Source organism: Nicotiana tabacum, chromosome 11 (assembly GCF_000715075.1).
Source record: "Nicotiana tabacum cultivar K326 chromosome 11, ASM71507v2, whole genome shotgun sequence".
NCBI classification, from domain to species: Eukaryota; Viridiplantae; Streptophyta; class Magnoliopsida; order Solanales; family Solanaceae; genus Nicotiana; species Nicotiana tabacum.
The window spans coordinates 14,565,445-14,584,817 of record NC_134090.1 but is presented as its reverse complement, the minus strand read 5'-3'; the positions used below and the strand labels follow the sequence as shown (position 1 = coordinate 14,584,817).

Genomic DNA, 19,373 nt, shown 5'->3' with positions numbered 1-19,373 from the left:
TTGCATTAGACAGATGGTGAAAGGGTTTGAACAACAGAACAAACAGACTAAACTGGGGTTACAACCTTGGAACAAACCTAGACAACACTAAACGAGCTACTACGACTAAACAAACTAGGAAAAATAAAAGGATAGAAGGGTTTAAGTCACAAGATAATATCCGGATTACAACCTTGAAAATAACCCGGACAACAGAAATGACAACAAAATAAACCACCAAAACTCCTCTCCGGCTGACCAAGAAATGGAGCATCTTTCCAATTACCAAGAATGGCATCTTAGCCATTGAGTTCCTCATCAATATTGCCAAGACCATTACCAACTTCAATATCATCAATTTCAGTTAACAAGTTCCCAAGAGGGTTTGCGTGCTCCCTGTCACTGTCATTGATCACAATTACCCCTTCTTGAATCATTCTTTCTAGTTCCCTTTTCAAGGAACGACAATCTTCAATGCTATGCCCTTGGACGTTAGAGTGGTACATGCATCGTATAGTAGAATCAAAGCCTTTTGCATATGGGTCTGGAGTATAGCCGAGGAGCGGCTCAATCAGGCCAGAATGCTTTAACTTTTCAAATAAGCTTGTGTAGGACTCCCCAATTGGCGTGAAACTATTTCTTTGCCTTTGTTCCCTTCCCTGTCCCTGTTTTCTTGGGTTGTTAGGTGCTCGAAAATGTTGTGAAGGCAAGAATGCATTATGTGGTGTTGGCGCTCGCCACAGGGAGTGACCTGGTGGTTGGGCAAATGACCAGACATTATTCGAAGGATAATACTGAGATGGATTATGTGGAGCTCGGGGATAGGTTTGGGGTTGGAGTTGAGGCTGGGTATATTGGGGAGGCGTACCCTTTGATCCATGTCGTGACTCTGAAACGACCATGGCAACATCATCGTGTTCTTTCTGACCCAGCGAGCTTCCTATGTCGTTCTGAATTGCTTATGTTGTGGCTTTTAAAGCAGAATAACTCATGATCTAGCTAGACTTCAGCCCATCTTCTACTATTTCTCCCATTTTTACCACATCATTAAAAGACCTACCCACATCCGTGATCAAATGCCCAAAGTAAGTTGGTTCTTGAGCTTGAAGAAAGTACTCGACCATCTCTTTTTCTTCCATGGGAGGATGGACTCTGGCAGCTTGCTCTCTCCATTTGAGCCCGTATTCCCTAAATCTTTCATTAGGCTTCTTTTGTATCTTGGCGAGGGACATGCGATCTGGGACAATTTCTATATTGTAATGAAAGTGCCTAGCAAAGGCCTGAGCCATATCATCCCACGTGTACTACCTGCCGGCATCTTGGCAAGTGTACCACTCCAGAGCCGCCCCACCCAGACTTTGACTGAAGTACGTCATCAATAATTTATCTTTCCCACCGACGCCTCTCATCTTACTGCAGTAGCCTCTCAAATGGGCCATGGGATCACCATACCCGTCATATAAATCGAACTTTGGCATCTTAAACCCATCAGGCAGTTGGACGTCAGGAAACAAGCACAAGTCTTTGTAAGCCACGCTCATCTGGCTCCCTATCCCTTGCATGTTTCTTAAAGACTGCTCTAAGATTTTCACCTTCCTAGATATCTCATCTTGCTCCACTGTCTTAGCAAGCTTTTCAGTTTCACCGGAAGGCTCACAATGAGGAGCGAGAGAGTATGAATCTGAGACTTTGAAAGTTGGTTCTGGTGCATAGTGTTGGGCATCAGGGACTTTGAACACAACCTCGTTAGAGGATCGAGGAAAAGTAGCTGGGGGAGGAACTACAAGAGCATGAGTGGTCAAAGGGGTGGGATATGATGTGCTTTTGAGGGGTGGAGTGTGAAAAGGTTGTGGGGAGATATCAACAGCAGTGGAAACCTGGACTTGTGATAGTGATGGGATAGTTGCAGGGTTTTCAGTGTAGTTAGTGGGGAATGAAGGTGGAGGATGCCCCCTGATCCAAGACTGATATATTTCTGTCATCTGCTGTTTCACCCTTTGTAACTTTCAATTCAGACTCCGACTCCACAAGCTCCCTTGACGGGTCAACAACTTTTGTGCCCAAATTTTTGCTAGTCATGGCTACCTTGCCCTTTGGCCTTGTGTTGAATGGATGAGTTACCTTAAGAACCACAAACCAACCACCCTTCTTTTGTGAATATAACAAAATGAAGCTATCACGTTAGCGTTAGGGCATTTAATAACAAAAATAACACATTGCGTGCAATGCACCTAGCAACAATTAATGATTCTAGAATAACTTCGAGGGTCATAAAGTCACTTGGCATCATCCCAATTTGTCCATTTGAACCTTTTCTTTTCTTTTCTTTTCTTTTCTTTTCTCGCACTTCTTAACTCGCTCATTTTCCTCTTTTTTTCTTTCTGATTATCACTTTTTTCCTCCCTCTCATCCTATGATTTCATCTTTTTTTTCTTCTTCTCTTTTGTTTGTTTTTTTCTTTTTATTTCATTTCTTAATAATAATAAAAGAATGAGTCGATCGAACCCTATGTAGATTGCCTATGTATCATGACGCCGCATGAATCAGATCTTTGCGTAGTTCTAGAAGATTGGGAACGAAGTAACAAACCAACATTTCCTTTTTCATTCTCTTCTTCTTTTTTCCCTTTTTACCTTAGTGACTAATCCGATGAGAAAAGAGAAATAAAAGAAGCAAATATTATTTTTTTTTGAATTTTCTAAACCGAATGCTCTATAACCTATTCTAAACTCAAGCTTAATGAGCACATATTTTTTCTCCTTTTTTTTGAAACAAATACTCTATAAGAAATTATTAAGGAAAATCCCTACAAGAGAAAAAATAATTTTTTTGATTTTTTTTCTTTTTTAAGAAGGAAATCTAAAGGCTAGACCAAAGAAAAATATTTTGAATTTTCACTTGATATCTTGAAGAAAAGACTTCGAAACAAGAAATGAAAAAGATAAAAAAACTGTTTTTGAATTTGAATTTTTGATTACCTAAGGAAGAAATTCTGAAAATAAACCAAAGAAAAAGTATTGTTGTTTTCTTTTTCTTATATGTACAATGTCCTAAAATAAAAGAATTTTTTTTCAAGTCATTTTTCATCAATTTCCCAAAGAAAAACCTCAACAGAAAATCTTTTTGGATTTTTGGATTTAATATCTTAAAAGAAAACTTTTAAAGGGGTACTAAAGAAAATTCTCTTTTTTTGAATTTTTGGTCTTAATATACTAAAGGGAACATAAAAAATATCCATTTTAACTCCTAGATATTAATTGTCTAAAGGAAAAACAACCTCGAAATTTTTTCATTTCTAGAATTAGTATTCTAAATAAAGGGAAATATAAAGCAGAAAATAACAATAACAAAGGACTTGACATTACTGTACAAAAGTAGAAAGTAAAAGACGGCATAAAATGAAGAACAGCCTCAGGACATAAAAATAAAACAAATTTCCTTAAGCAACTCCCGACTGAGCGATCCTGACTGGATGGTCACGGGGTGTCTGTCATGCTTAAACTCCGGTAAATAAATCCACACCTGTATAAGAAAACTTAAACCAACACTATGTGAGATAAAAACATTCCTTACTAGACACATGGTTGACATGATTGAGGCTACTTTTGCAAAATGACTTATTTGGCCAAAAGGTGGCTAGAAGAGCAAAATTTGGCTATGACCCCGCGAAGCCAAGAACCTAAGATTTACTAGGAAGACCGGACCCTATGTGGGTTGCCTACGTATCACGCCCCGAAAGGCGAGAATCAGGTTTGCGTAGTTCGGGCAGATTGGATACAGGCGAGAATAAGATTTTTTTTCTTTTTTTCTTCGAAAAATGATGAAACTTCCAAAATCTTTTTTTTTTTTTTGATTTTCTGATTTTCGACAAATGATGAAAAAGTGCAAATTTTTTTTTTTTTTTAATTTTCAAGCTCACTTTATCTTCACACTTCACCCTCTTTTTTCTCTCTTTTTTTTTCATTTGCCCTCAACTATCATTGGTTCGTCAAATGACCCTTTTACCCTTGAAGATTGCAACATGTAGCACATTATGATGCATCAGGATGTTCTTTTATTTTTTGGGGTACACCTGTCCTAGACAGACCCAACCCCTGTGTTGAGTCCCCAAAGTCAGATGCACGTGATGCAAACAAGCGTTCCTACTAGGGATCCGGCATGAGGCTGTGTTATTCTAGGTTTAAAAACCTGGGTACATTTGTTCTAGACCTGGCTTACCCGAGCGGACAGCTCGAGCCGAGGCGGGGGCAACGTACCGGGAGCACGAAAGTCTACCCAGCCTAGTTACTTGACCCAACCTCGTTCTACTTGGTATGACTTCTAACAGAAAAGTGGGCCACGCACACGTGTGCACCATAAATTCAGAAGGCTCAGAAAGAAGAAGGGTTTCGTAGCAGTTTATATATACAATTCAGATAATATCAAAGCGGTAAAAAGCAACATTTAGCACATTAGGCACAAACATGTAAAAATCAGATAATAAATAAAGCCAAATATAACAATTATTCTAAGCTCGAATTCTTGAACCCTGAACCAGAGATTCTGGGTTCGGTCCCCAGCAGAGTCGCCAGAGCTGTCACACCTCCTTTTTCCTACACCCGAAGGTATATAAGGGAGTTTTTCCAATTAAATGACAATCGAAACGGGATTCGTTTATTTAAAGATTCAGAGTCGTCACTTGGGATAATTTATGGTGTCCCAAGTCACCGGTTCGAATCCCAAATCGAGGAAAAGATTGACTCTGTATTGTAGCCTGCGAACTGAAAATCTGGGTAAGGAATTTTGTTAACCCGGGAGAAGGTGTTAGGCACTCCCGAATTCCGTGGTTCTAGCACGGCCGCTTAACAATTTATACTTGGCCTAATTATCTGACTTATTACACGTTTTAAACTTGTTGTGTATTTTTAGCTTTTATCACCGCTTTTAGCTTGATTATTTGTAATTATAGAATTGTCTTGAAACGAATCACGCGTATGTATATTCGTTTTAGTTTTGCATTGTACATAATTAATAACACTTTTGGCGCGTCAAAATCATGTCATGCGAACGTGTCCTCGATTAATAACGCTTTTGTCGATTTATTAAGAAGTATTTGGTTGAAGTTGCGCGAACGCATCCCTCAAGTCACTTTTTAGAATCAAATTTTGCCATCATGTTACGCGAAACGTATACGTAATTACAACACTAGTCTAAATCGAGCCTAAAGCAAACTACGAGTGTTCATTTTTTAGAAATTGTAATCGTGTCGCGCGAACGTGTACACAATTCAATTAATAACATTTTTATTATAAAAATGAATTTGGCCAAAGTTGCGCGTGCTTAAAACAAACTACAAATATTTGTCATTTTTGTATGATTAAATGGTAGGCGGCGCGCCTCAGACTATATGAGCTAATTTAATTTAATAACCTCCGAAAACCCATTTTTATTGAGAAAATTTGTTCGAAGTTGCGCGAACGCATACTCCGAATTGTCTTTAGAATTGTAATCATATCACCCGAACGTGTCCACAACCACGACAGTATATTAAATGTGCAAAGCAACTAACGCGTTATCAACTTTGCGAGGGCCCTGAAAATTAGCTAAATGGCACGCCTCAAATTTTAAGTATTTTTTAAAGGAAATAGTTATATGAGGGCCACACATTTGTCATTTTTATTTGGCACGGCGCATCCCGACTTTAATTAAAAGGACGTGACTAGTTCATCAAAGAACGTAAAGGGATTCCTATTTATGTTATGCCAAAGCTTAAACTAATAATTTAATTAAAAAGATGAACTGGTAGCAGACCACCCACATTTGATTGTGGAAACGCCGAGTTAGTCAAAAACCCACGTCTGGTTGCCCATTACTGTAGGCTCAGTGTGTGAAATTACTGGGCTCAACTTGAAGCCCAGTTTGGCAGCCTGATTGTGGAAGGGGAAGACCATCGAAATTAGGCCAATGATGGCAGCCCAATACACGACCCAACAAATATGTTTGAAGCAAATTGCATCATTTCAAGAAATTCTGGGATTGAACAAATACTGATAATCTTTGAATCAAATGCAAAGCACATTTTATGCTAACATAGGTTCCAAAATGAAGATACAATCCTAGTTGCAACAACACACCTTTACACAAATTATTCACCAATTAACAAAACTCAAAGGTCCCTTCCCCCTAGTTTATATTAAATTCTGATTCAAGCATAACATATTTAAAACATACCACATGTCATGGAAACTTGCCAAAGAAAAACTAAATATGAAAGGTTAATCTGAATCTGAAAATTTCAAGTCAAAAACCAAGCTCAAACCCCATTCAAAAACCATTTTAAGATTAAAAAAAAAGTGCTCATACATGAGCAACAACATAACTGAAGGACAACTCTAAAACCATTGTGCTGTATTTCAAGCTATATAGGAACAAATCTAAAATGGACAGTAGGAAATAAATCCAAACCAAGCTTACTAGACCAACCACATGAAGGGTCTAAACTTGTAATTTGAACCACAGCCATGAAACGTACATCCAAATCATCCAATCTTAACTAATTAATTAAGGATCATAATCTTCAATTAACACATGATTATACGAGGTTTACAACATTCCTGAATCACCTATATTCAAACAAAGTTCACCCAACATTTAAATCAAATATACATCTAGGAATGAAATATCCAAAATAAACTAGACTGAAAGCATGAACAATAAAATGATAGCATCGAGCAGAAATTACAACAAGAACTTAATGTTTTTCCTTTAAACTCCAGCTCGGTTCACAGATCTTTACACAAACTTAATCAGGCTTCATTTCCAACATAGTTTCAAGAGAATACCTGGTATGTAGAACAGAAAAATGGGGTAAGCAATCAGCAACAGCAAACAGAAAAATACAGCAGCAGAAAACCTAACACAGTAGCTTCAGCACCTCAATCCAGAAATCCCAGCAACACGGAGAAAACCAGTAAAAATGGAGAAGAAAAATAGTCCAGAAATCTTTCTTTGTTTTCTCTTTCTAGCTTTGAACTCTCTCTCTGGTGTTCTTCCGCTCTCAATATTTCAGAAAATTTGGTTCTATCTTTTTTACTCTCTCCAAAATGAATTTTGCCTCCGTATATCTAGTGTATCCATAGTGTATATCAAGTGTATATTACTCTCTCCGCCCCCTTGAATCTGATTTTCAGCTCCCTTAAATGGGCATTCAATTAGTGCATTTTCCACTACCCATTCAACTTTTTATTTCTTTAATCATCTACTTAATTGTCCACTCAATTAGTGCTTTTAGTTAATTTGATAATGGAAATACTACCCTACCACTATTAGGAGCTTCTCAATTAGTAACCACTTGCATAAAATTATACAAATCAGTGGATTATTATACACATTCAACCAAATTATTGAACTAATCCCAGTTATTCTGCCTAAGTGATTAAATGAGATACCATTTCAAAGTTTTCTGATATCCTAATTATTAATTAATTCCAAAAACTGTAAAATCAAATCTTAAATGTCAATGCTATATTTTTGTATTTTTAATGCATTAATAAAATTAAACATGCCCACAAATATATGCAAACAATCAGAAAAATCACGCAATAATTCCTAAAAATAACAAATAATCAAGGCCAAAACCTAATTTTGGGAATTATTTTGGAGTAATTCGTATGAGGCAAAAATTACGTGCTCGCAACGCCCAAGTCCAAAATCATCATACGAATCTGTTAGAACCTTCAAATCCTGATTCCGAGGTCATTTACTCAAAAATCACACTTTAGTCAATTCTTCCAACTTAAAGCTTCTGAAATGAGAATTTTCTTTTCGAATCAACTCCGAACTTTTCGAAATTCAATTCCGACCACGTATGCAAGTCATAATGCCTGAAGTGAAGCTATTCAGGACCTCAAACCGCTGAACGACGTGCTAGATCTCAAAACGACTGGTCGAATCGTTACAACAATAATATTCATGAGATATTTCTACAAAACTTCTCGAAAAATCACAGTAAAGCATCCAAGGATTTATGCGACGTATAATTTCTTTCTTAATTACTATCTATATAAGATTAACTTATAGTATTATTTTCAGGAACTTATAATTTTTTTTACTCTTTATCTTATGACTCAAATATATTACTATTTAATAATATTTAGATAATTTATAGAAATTATGTACTCATTGATATAGGGTGCACTAGCAGGGGCGGATCTTGGGCATAATATATGGGTTCCCGAGAACCCAGTAACTTTTACGTAAATCCTGTATTTTTGTTAAAAATTTTATTAAATATCTATTTGTGAATCCAGATATTATTGTATATTAATTTGAAATTGCGACAAGAACCCATAAACTTAAAATCCTAGATCCGCCTCTGTGCACTAGAGACAATCCTTGTACCCTTTACTCAAATGTTCCTTTTATAGTATTTACTTTATTTATTTTGGCTAATAGGATATTTATTTATGCATAAGACTAAATATAATAATAGTGCTAAAGTTGCTCGCTACATCATCAGTACCATTAGTAGGGATAATACAATAGACTCGGAATCTCAAACGGACATTGATAACATTGAAATTCATTTCAACCCAAATTTATGAAATTCTTCCAAAATGCTAACTTCCACAATAGGCGCCGAAATGCTCCCGAGTTATCCAAAACCCGATCCGTACATACGCCCAAGTCCAAAATTATCATACGAATCTGTTAGAACCTTCAAATCCCGATTCCGAGGTCATTTACTCAAAAATCACACTTTAGTCAATTCTTCCAACTTAAAGCTTCTGAAATGAGAATTTTCTTTTCGAATCAACTCCGAACTTTCCGAAATTCAATTCCGACCACGTATGCAAGTCATAATACCTAAAGTGAAGCTATTCAGGACCTCAAACCATTGAACGACGCGCTAGATCTCAAAACGACTGATAGGATCGTTACAACAATAATATTCATGAGATATTTCTACAAAACTTCTCGAAAAATCACAGTAAAACATCCAAGGATTTATGCGACGCATAATTTCTTTCTTAATTACTATCTATATAAGATTAACTTATATTATTTTCAGGAACTTATAATTTTTTTTACTCTTTATTTTATGACTCAAATATATTACTATTTAATAATATTTAGATAATTTATAGAAATTATGTACTCATTGATATAGGGTGCACTAGCAGGGGCGGATCTTGGGCATGATATATGGGTTCCCGGGAACTCAGTAACTTTTACGTAAACCCTGTATTTTTGTTAAATTTTTTATTAAATATCTATTTGTGAATCCAATTATTATTGTATATTAATTTGAAATTGCGACAATAACCCATAAACTTAAAATCCTAGATCCGCCTATGTGCCCTAGAGACAATCTTTGTACACTTTACTCAAATGTTCCTTTTATAGTATTTACTTTATTTATTTTGGCTAATAGGATATTTATTTATGCATAAGACTAAATATAATAATAGTGCTAAAGTTGCTCGCTACATCATCAGTACCATTAGTAGGGATAATACAGTAGAATCGGAATTTTTCTTTGAATAGGCTAGCTAAATAGGATATATAAATATTTATTATTATTTTAAAATATTTTCTAAAATATGTATTCATAAATATAGGATACATGCGCAGTGTGTACCTTAAAACTAGTCTTAATAAAAGTTTATAGCATCTTAATCACTTGTCATGAAAGTAAAGCCTCCAAAAATACAAGGTTAAATATCAATATTTATATAATCAACTCAATAACTCAACTGGTTGAGTTGCATTCTTTGCCACACAACTTGAGCTCATTCTCCTCACGTCAAACTACTCTTCTATTTTAATAAACATAATTTCTCTTTCACCCTTTTCAAAATAAACTAGTAGCACAAAATTAAATTTATCAACCATGTTTTCACATAAGTATTATATAACAATTATTATTATTATTATTATTATTATTATTATTATTATTATTATTATTATTATTATTATTATTATTATTATGTTTTAAGTCCAAATAAATGGGGGCATTCTGACAAGTAAAGAAGATACTATATCTCATTTCTGCTTTTGATATCTCTGTCCCTCTCAAAAAATCAATATATCATGTGGGGAAGATTTGATCTCCATTATTGTTGGATTCTCAACATTTTTTATTACATTGTTACAACTATAATCCTATATTCAAACCAAATCTCTATTAGCAAATCAAACAAATTGGTTAAAAACTCTAATAATAAGAAAATTGCAAGTTGGAATTTGGAGAGCACAAACATGACTACATACTTATTTTTTTGGTTTTTCACTCTGTATTCGGTGTCCAAATTAATTCTCCAAGACCCTTTCAGAATTTTTTCCGTACTTAGTGCTCGAATCCGTAACTTTTAGTTAAGTGTTGAAGGTATTACCTACAAGCTAGATAGTTTTAGAATGTTCGACCCCACTTTAAGTCAAACAAAGCAACTGCCCCCAAAAGTTTCAAAATGTCAAAGTTTACCTCAATTATTATGGAACAACAAGTTCTCCTTTAACGACAAAATTTTTTGAAGACTTCATTTAAGTTTCATACCCTTATTTTGTTCTTTTCACTTAGACATTCAAAATTCAGTGTTACTTGATTTTTTTCTCTTAAGATAGTTTCTTATAGTTGTGATTATAAGAATATGTCTTATTCCTTTCTTTTTTTTCCTTGCTAACAATATCAAATTCTAACTAAAACCTGAACTGTTGAAAAATATAAACGCTTATATTATTTGAAACAACTTTCGATATAAAACGAAAACTCTATATAAATATTTATAGAGGATAGCGTTCTATTAATTAGCACAACAAAATACTTTTAAAAAAAAACACAAAGAAAATACATGTAAGAGAAAACATCAAAACTATATTTCATGTCCATTAAATTGATCCATCACACTTACAAAGCTATATGGTATAAATATTATACCATGTAGTATATTTCAAATAATAACAAAATCTATCTAATCTCTCTTTTCTCTTTGACTTTTCTCCATTTCTTTTTTTCTTCAATATTTTGTCTTCTTACTTCATTCCAATCTATCCCTTACTAGTTGTATTACTTTGAACAACACCTCCATTTTGTCCCACTGCCATTTCCATCTCAGCAGCCTTAGCTTGTTCTCTAAATTTCTTATAAATATCACTCTTATAAAATTTCCTTGTCCTAATCACCAAAATAATAGAAACAAATGCTCCAAAAATAGTAACTGCTGTAATAATAATAAAAGCCAATTTAAAACACACAACTCCATCGCAATTCAAATCTTCCCCTTGTCGTCTGGTCCTTCCCAACGCCTTCAATTGCTTTTCTGCTTCTTTATCATATAAATGACCAGCCACTCTTACATTAAGCAAATATGACCCAATTGGACTTGCTACTGACCCAAAATTATATAAAGTTGAGTAGTATTTTAGTCCAAAAAGTTCAGAAATTATTGCAAAAAGTAATGGCCATTGAGCTCCAAAGCAAAAACCAATAATTATTGATGCAATATAAAGTCCACCAGGGACATTAAATGCAATTAAAATATGGCCAATGCAAGAAATTATTAGGGTTATGGTTAGGGCTAAGGGTCTTGGAAATTTGTATTTTTTCAAGAAATACTCAGATAGGAAACCAGCCACCACTCTTCCTAAATAATTCCATATACTCACTAGGGAAACAAATGTGCTAATGCTTTTCTTTGGGTAGCCAAGTGAAGATCCAATTTGTCCCAAGTTGTCTATTGCTGTTAATGTACCACCAATTCCACAAATTGTAGCAAGAAAAAGGATTAACATGTCAAGGCTGAATAGTGCTTGAAGTATAGTATAGTCTTCGCCTCGATTTGGTGGGCGAAAAACTGTTTTCCAACAAGAAACTTCTGGATCTGTTAAGTCGTCAACAACTGACGAACACGATGACGATGGTGGTAATTGAGCCTCATTTTTCGGCTTCTCAGTTACCACTTTCACCTCGGAAATACTATCCAAAGCTTGTTTCTTGGCCTTCCACGAAATAATTTCTTCTTTTATCACTATACCAAGTGGTAAGAACAGCAAGAAAACTACAAAGGCTGCACTCAAACCAAATTCCACTCGCGTAAAATTTAATTTCTTCTGAAGTATAATAATCACCATAAGATATCCAGCTAGGCCAAGTGACATATACAAAAATCTATAGAACACTTTGAGCTCATGTGCAATTCTAACAACTTCAATGATCCGAATTGTACGTAGAAAAACAAAGGAAATAACAGCAGGAAGCCAACCAATAAGCAAAATTAAAGACTTAGAATCATTACCATAAATTGCTTGGTAAATTTGAGTCAAAATTGCACCACTTAAACCAACAAAACCTTTGAGAAGTCCAAGAACAGCACCACGACTCTCTGGAAAATTCTTGACACATGTAACAAGAGCTCCAGTATTAGCAAAAGATTGTGAATTTGCACCAATACAAATGTACAAACACATTAACCAAACTTTAGGTGTGGACATTTTTTTGGTCACAGCCATCCATATCATAAAGTAACCAAAAAAATTGAGAACAGCTCCAATTGAAAGGACAACCCAAGGTGGTGAAATTTCATTAATTAAACCTGATAAAACACCAACGTTGGATCCTAAATCTTTGAAGAAACTAAGAAGATTAAGGGTGGTTTGATCGTATCCGAGGGAAGATTTTATGTCACCGGAATAAAGACCAAACATGTAGGTGGCACCAGCGGCCGACAGGATTAACATGGTTGCGAACACCATGAACCACCGGCTCATCAGGACTCGTACAGGTAGGTTCGTCATGTTGGCTAGACCACCGCCACCACCCCCGACACCACTTTTGGCAAACACCATATCTAGTGTAAATGTTGGAAAACCGAGAGGTATTAATGGCGATTTTCTAATCTCACAGAACAGAATATGATATGATGAAGAGAGTGGATGATCAATTGATAAGGTTTAGCTAGTTGTTAGAGTGATATTATACAATAAGGTCTTAAAATCAGCCACATATATATATATATAGTTGCATGCACGAAATGTACCCCACAAAAAAAGAAAATCCAACCCCACCCAGGATGGGGGGTGGTAGGGGGGTTAGCCTATAACATGGACTTCATAGTTGACTTAGCAAGTTTCTTGGAAAGAAAGGGTGGACAAAGAAAGATACTTTAGGGTAGTAAAATCTGTCAAATGGATGACTATAATTGTAATTTTTTATTGGTTAGTCTTGAAAATGAATAATTGAAGTAAAGCATATTTTATACACTTTAAAAAGGAAGATTAGTTCTACAAGAGTAAGCTTATAATAGAAATTGTTTAAAATTCCCGAGTATACAAATAGAGATCAATTTTAATTTTATTTATTATTATTATTATTATGTTTAATTTTTTTTTTTTTTTTTTTTGGTGAGAGTCGTGAGACAGAAACGGGGCATTTAGGATATTATGGGGCTCAATTATACACCCAATGAACACCATGCCCTACATAACTCAACTTCTAGTTCAGTTTCATACTGCTTTTTGTTATAAAATTTGATTATAACAGATAAATTTGTTCATTTTTCTTTTAAACTTTCCAAAAGGAAAGTTTAGGGAACTAAAAAAGAGAAATTAACTTAAATAATCGTCCCAGAAAAAATAACCGATATATATATATATTGGCTAGGCGTTGTAAATATTGTTGATCTAGAGGAAAAGTGTAACTCCTCAAACGAAAAGCAATAAGATCTAAATTTGGAACCTAAATACTAATTAGGTCTCAAGAGGCAAAAAAAGAAGAGGTAAAGAAAGAAACATATGGAATGGCAAATCATGAAATCCTGAAACTAATTCAAAAAGATTCCATAAAACCTATAGTTTACGCTCGTAAAAGCAACTTAAAAATAAAAAATGTTCTAATCCTGCAGCGATTAGTACGCTTAGTTAAGATCAAATAATGTTCGACACAGAGTTTTTCTTATTCGATTGTTGTCTTAATAAGTGGATTTCGATTCATGCAGTTGTTTCTGTACTGCATTGATCTTTACTTTTTACTTTTAATCGTAATTAAATATTTCGATTCATGCAGTTGTTTCTGTACTGCATTGATCTTTACTTTTTACTTTTAATCGTAATTAAATATTTTCACTATATCTTTGCGAGTAGTCCGTACAAAAGATGATATCGGAAGACGAGAAGATTTGACATTCACATTAAAGAATACTTAACCGAGCGTGTAATTTAATTGATTAAAAATACTTGATAAGTATTTAATTTTAAATTACTTTTTATAAATTAAGAATTACATATTCGGATAAATCCTGAAACTTATAACAAGTGGAAATAACTTGAGAAAGAAGGGAAATCTTTGTTCCAATTTAGTAACTTGAGATCAAATTATCAACATTTATCGGCAGCTAATGTCCAATTTTAGACAACTTCGATTCACATTTCATTTTCCAAATTTTTTTTGGTTTCTCATTCGGTGTCCGGTACACGCATTGAAATTCGATTATATCCGGATTCCCGCCACATAAGGCCCCATTCGGGAGGGACTATCAAAGATTTTTTCATGCTTAGGCCTCGAACTCGAGACCTCTGATTAAGGAAAGAGCAGTCTCATCCATTGAACACATCCTTTAGTGGTCAGTTTCCAAACTTGGATTGACGAGTAAAACTCCTTTTCAATACGTATCATTGCTTATATAATATTCTTCATTATAGAGTTAAGGTTAGTAATTCAAGATATATATTTTTGACTAAGTAAAGATTAAGTTGATGATCAACACACGTGCTTCTGAGATGATTTCACTGATAGCAAATCATCAAATAGTCAATGATTTCGAAAAAAAACTGCCGACCAAACACACCCTAGAAAACATATCTTTTTGAAAATTTTAAAACGATATTCCCTTTGTAAACTTATTTGGATTTTATTTAAGTTTAGAAAAAATTTAACTACAACTTCATAGTTTACTCTAAATAATTTTTTTATACTCACACAAATATTATGACGGGTTTAAATTCACAAGTTTCAAAAGCTATATAACCATACAAATATTATAATATGATTAAAATCACGGGTTTCAAAAAAATTTCTTTCTTTTTTAAACTTCCTATTCGGTCACAGGAGCGGAGGCACCTTATGCCAAGCGCTTCGTCCAAAAATTTTGTCAATATGGATGTATAGATAATAAGAAAAATAAAAATACAACAACAACGCCAACAACCCAGTATAATCCCACTTAGTGGGGTTTGGGAAGGGTAGTGTGTACGCAGACTTTACCCCTACCCTGAGGTAGAGAGGTTGTTTCCAAATAAACTCTCAGCATCCTTCTCTCCAAGAACTTTCCACCTTGCTCTTGGGGAGACTCGAACTCACAACCTCTTGGTTGAACTCATAAACATAAAAAATGACAGTGCCTTATTGTTATAGTGATTTATTTATTTATTCACTTCTTTAAATATTAACAACATTAAAACTCTTTTGTGTACGCCACTGTTCGTTCAAATTGGTTCGCAAAATTAAAACGGAGGGATTAGTAACTAAATTCTTTTAACAATCTCTCCTAATTTATTCTGTTAAGAATGATACTACCTTACAACTTTAATTTTACGAATTTTGAAGATCAAATTCGTTTTGTTTGTCTAATTCAAATGTTGATGGATGTTTTATTTTTATTTCATTATTATATTACCACATTATTTTTATGCTTCCATATCTTTCCAACATATTGAGAATATCCCAAAAAAATGTTTTATTAACTTATTTTTCAAGTTACAAGTAATAAACAGTTTCAGACTTCAGTAGAGGGTTACCACTTACCAGTATTAAGCTTATGAACTTGATAATAAAATCTTTGGAAGGTCAACATATAAAGTTAAATTCATTTGTAAGAGAATCAAACAAAATCAACATTTTAAAATTATTTATATGCATTTTACACTCCATCTTAGCCATAATATTCTATGCATTGAACTCCCAACTTTGAAAGAATCGGACTGCTGGAATTTAAATAGCGTACATTTGACGTTGTAAAAATTATTTACACTATCATACGCAGAGGCGAAGTTAGGATTTTAATTTTATGGGTTTTGAACTTTAAAATAGTGAGTTCATGAAGTGTTAATAACCGGGTTCTAAATTTAATATTTTTACATATTTAATGAATTTTCTTAATACAACTATATTATTTGAGTAAAAACTATTGGGTTCAACCGAACCCGTATCCGGACTTCTAGCTCCGCCCTGATCATACGTGATACGACCAAAGCTTGGTTCATTTCCTATTCGATGATTCTCATAACTTCATAAGCATGAAAAATACGGCACTTAGATACACGATGTTTATTTTTTCTTTATATATACATGGTTGGCATGATCAGCACACTGCAGCAAATTACCTAATATGATTAACATATATATAATTTTATACATTTAATTTGGTTTTTGGTATGACTTATGAGCATATTCATCAATAATGATGACTATGCTTCTTCTAACTAGGGTGTCATAGCATTTATATATATGATAATTATTTTATTGAGTTTTGCTAGTTGTAAATAGCCCCAAGGCTATGGAAAGGATTATTTCGGATCTAGACCAAGGTATTAATGTTAATCTTTTAATCTCGCTAAGCAGAATGTGATACAATGAGATAGAATACAATAGAAATAAAGATAGAGAACATGTTATCTACTCTTAAGTCTTAACGGGCAAATCGAACCCTTTTTCTGAATTTTTTAATTAAAAATCTCCCCAAGTAAGTTCCGAACCTACGACCAATCGGTTAGCAACCGACTGTTGATATTCTTGATTATGTTAATAATACCTTACTTGACAAGAGATATTCTGTTCAAATAATTGGATATTCCATAAGAATAATAACTCGTGGAAAAAGATACGATGTAGAGGCAATTATGGTGGTCTTCGTTGGTTATATATATCTTTGGATTTAAGTTATATATATTGACATTATAATAAATCTTTTACACTATTAATATAACTTTTTATGTTATAACATATTATTTACCATTTTTTTATACTTATCGAGAAATGGTATTAATTAAATAGATTTACCTCTTACGTACAATTATATTTTAAATGACCTAATTATGTTACTTATTTTTACACGATTAGTTCAGAAAAGATATTATAGTCTACAAATTCTAAGACAAGCATGAAATAAGAAGAAACAGACAATAAAAAAGAAAATTAAACTCTATCCACTTGGTGAGAAACAGTTGTCAATTTGTCGCTCTGCTCCATAATTATAGACAATAAGCCGAGTCTCATGTAAAGGTCAAGTAAATAATTAACTAACAATTTCCTATTTTAAAATAAAATACAATCAAGTAATCTCCTGGAGAAATTAACTTACTTTTCCTAATCAAGTTGCTCACTGGATCAGATTGATACCTGCACGTCACTATTAATAGTGACGTTTAAGAAGTAATCGAGAAAATTGATCATATTAACCTTAGTTTGTTCATTGAAATTATAATAGATATATTTATTTCAAGGGCAACTTAGTAAAAAAAATTAATTTTTTCTTGATATCTGAAAAAATCAAATATTGTGGATCACAAAAAAAAGGTCAAAATATTAATTAAAGTGAACCGGAGGGAGTAGAAGATTCATAGTTTAAAATTATGAAGTGGTTATTTTAGTTACATAATTGATCGGTAATTACTATTTATTTTATTATTTAAGTTATGGATTAGGTTGCCACCAATTCAAACTTCGAATATTCTTCTATTTTTTCAGCCACTTATTTCAAACTATGATATTTTTTTTATACTACTAGTAGCAACTCCCAAGGAATCCAATTAGTATTCAAATACTTTCTTGAATTTGGTTCTTTGCATAAGTTAGAATCTGTAATAAATAATTTTATAGTTTTTCTTCAACATAGTCAATGCCCTACTAGTTACGTAGTTCTAGTCCCCAGGGAATCAAAACTGAACAAAGAGATAATTTAAATTTGAAGGAAAAAAATAAAGAGAACGGGCAAAGCAATTATAAACTTAAAATAAAATAAAAGGCACAAAAAAGGGACTAATTCCAATTGTCTTTATTTATAAGAAAGTAAAATAAATACAAGGAATAAATTTGCTCGTATAATCCATTCTCCTATGGAGAAGGAAAATGAAAAAAAATGGGATAAAAGGATAACAAGAAAAATAAATATTTGAATAACTACTTTTGTGTCAAAAGTATTCAGAATTGCTCATTTGTCAACAAGTTGAAAAATCACAATGCAAGAAATTCTTACTATTTTGAGCAATACAAAGAAAATTTTGTAGCAATCAGAGAAAATGACCAAGCTTTATAGTAATATTTCCCTTTTTGAGATATCCATTTTCTATTTGAAATTTTAAAAGGGATAAGAATACAAGCTTTCTAAAAATCAAAAGCAATATGTTACGAATCTTCAAAGCAAGTGCGTGTATATTTCACCTACTTGCATCATTTTTTTTGGTTTCCCACTAGGTGTTTGGTACTCGTATTGGAGCCCGACTATATCCGAATTCACATTGGGTAGGGCCTCATTCGGGGGTTAGCACTCCCTACCAAGAATTTTTCCATACCCAGGGCTCGAACCCGAGACCTTTGATCAAGGAAGGAGCTGCCACATCCACTGCACCATATCCTTTGGTGGTACCTACCTGCATCATATTAAGCAGAAAACTCAACCTACTTGTATTATTTCTGGGTCATGTGTTATATAGGGGCAGAGTACGGATTTAAGTAATTAAATTTCAAATATAAAAAAATAAACGCATGAAAAGGTTAAGAAGATTCAACATATATATGTATATTGTAATTTTTAGGAGATGAGGTCTCTTCCGCCCTCCTAGCTCAGCACATGCCTGTAAGGCGATATTTTATTTTAAAAGTAAAAGCAATATTTTGGAAATACTAGTAATTAGAACACGACAGAAGCAAGTCAAGCATTTGTTCTGTAGACTTGTCAAGATGTTCAGACTATGAGAATGACTAGTTCGCACTTCTATACGCATGTACATTCACTTAGTTTACTAGTCATAGATGTGCACCTTTATTTTTTAAAACTGAACAATAATAATTGTACTAATAAAAAGGAAGTAACGTCGAAGAATTAATGATTATGGCTATGTTGTATTTGTCTTTTTAAGCTTGTTGCAAAATAAGATTTTAAGGAAAATATGTTTTAGAGACTCTGCCAAGTGTTCAATAGCTAGATGTAGTTTTTTTAATATCCGAGACAATCTTACGTTTTAAGGACTACTCTACCAAGTGTTCAATAATGAGAGTTTTTTATATAACCCAGAAAATCTTCAAGAATTAGTGGCACACGATTCAAAACACAGTGAATAATAAACCCACCTCGCTATCCTTTTTCTACTTGGGCTAGACATTTCATACGCGGACGCTCTTACCACTAAATCAAAGCTCTCAGAGC

General features: G+C 33.7%; 1 protein-coding gene across 1 annotated transcript; it reads right to left on the bottom strand.

Annotated features, from left to right (window-relative positions):
* Positions 1–10,818: 10,818 nt before the first annotated feature.
* LOC107777474 (protein NUCLEAR FUSION DEFECTIVE 4-like) lies at positions 10,819–12,945 on the bottom strand. The gene has a single exon (XM_016597505.2). It carries the CDS (start codon positions 12,799–12,801, stop codon positions 11,005–11,007), a length of 1,797 nt encoding a protein of 598 aa, XP_016452991.1. The 5' UTR covers positions 12,802–12,945; the 3' UTR covers positions 10,819–11,004.
* Between the last annotated feature and the right edge of the window lie 6,428 nt (positions 12,946–19,373).

Excerpts from the sequence above, each read along its gene's own strand:
- LOC107777474 (XM_016597505.2), bottom strand. The coding sequence starts at position 12,801 with ATGGTGTTTGCCAAAAGTGGTGTCGGGGGTGGTGGCGGTGGTCTAGCC.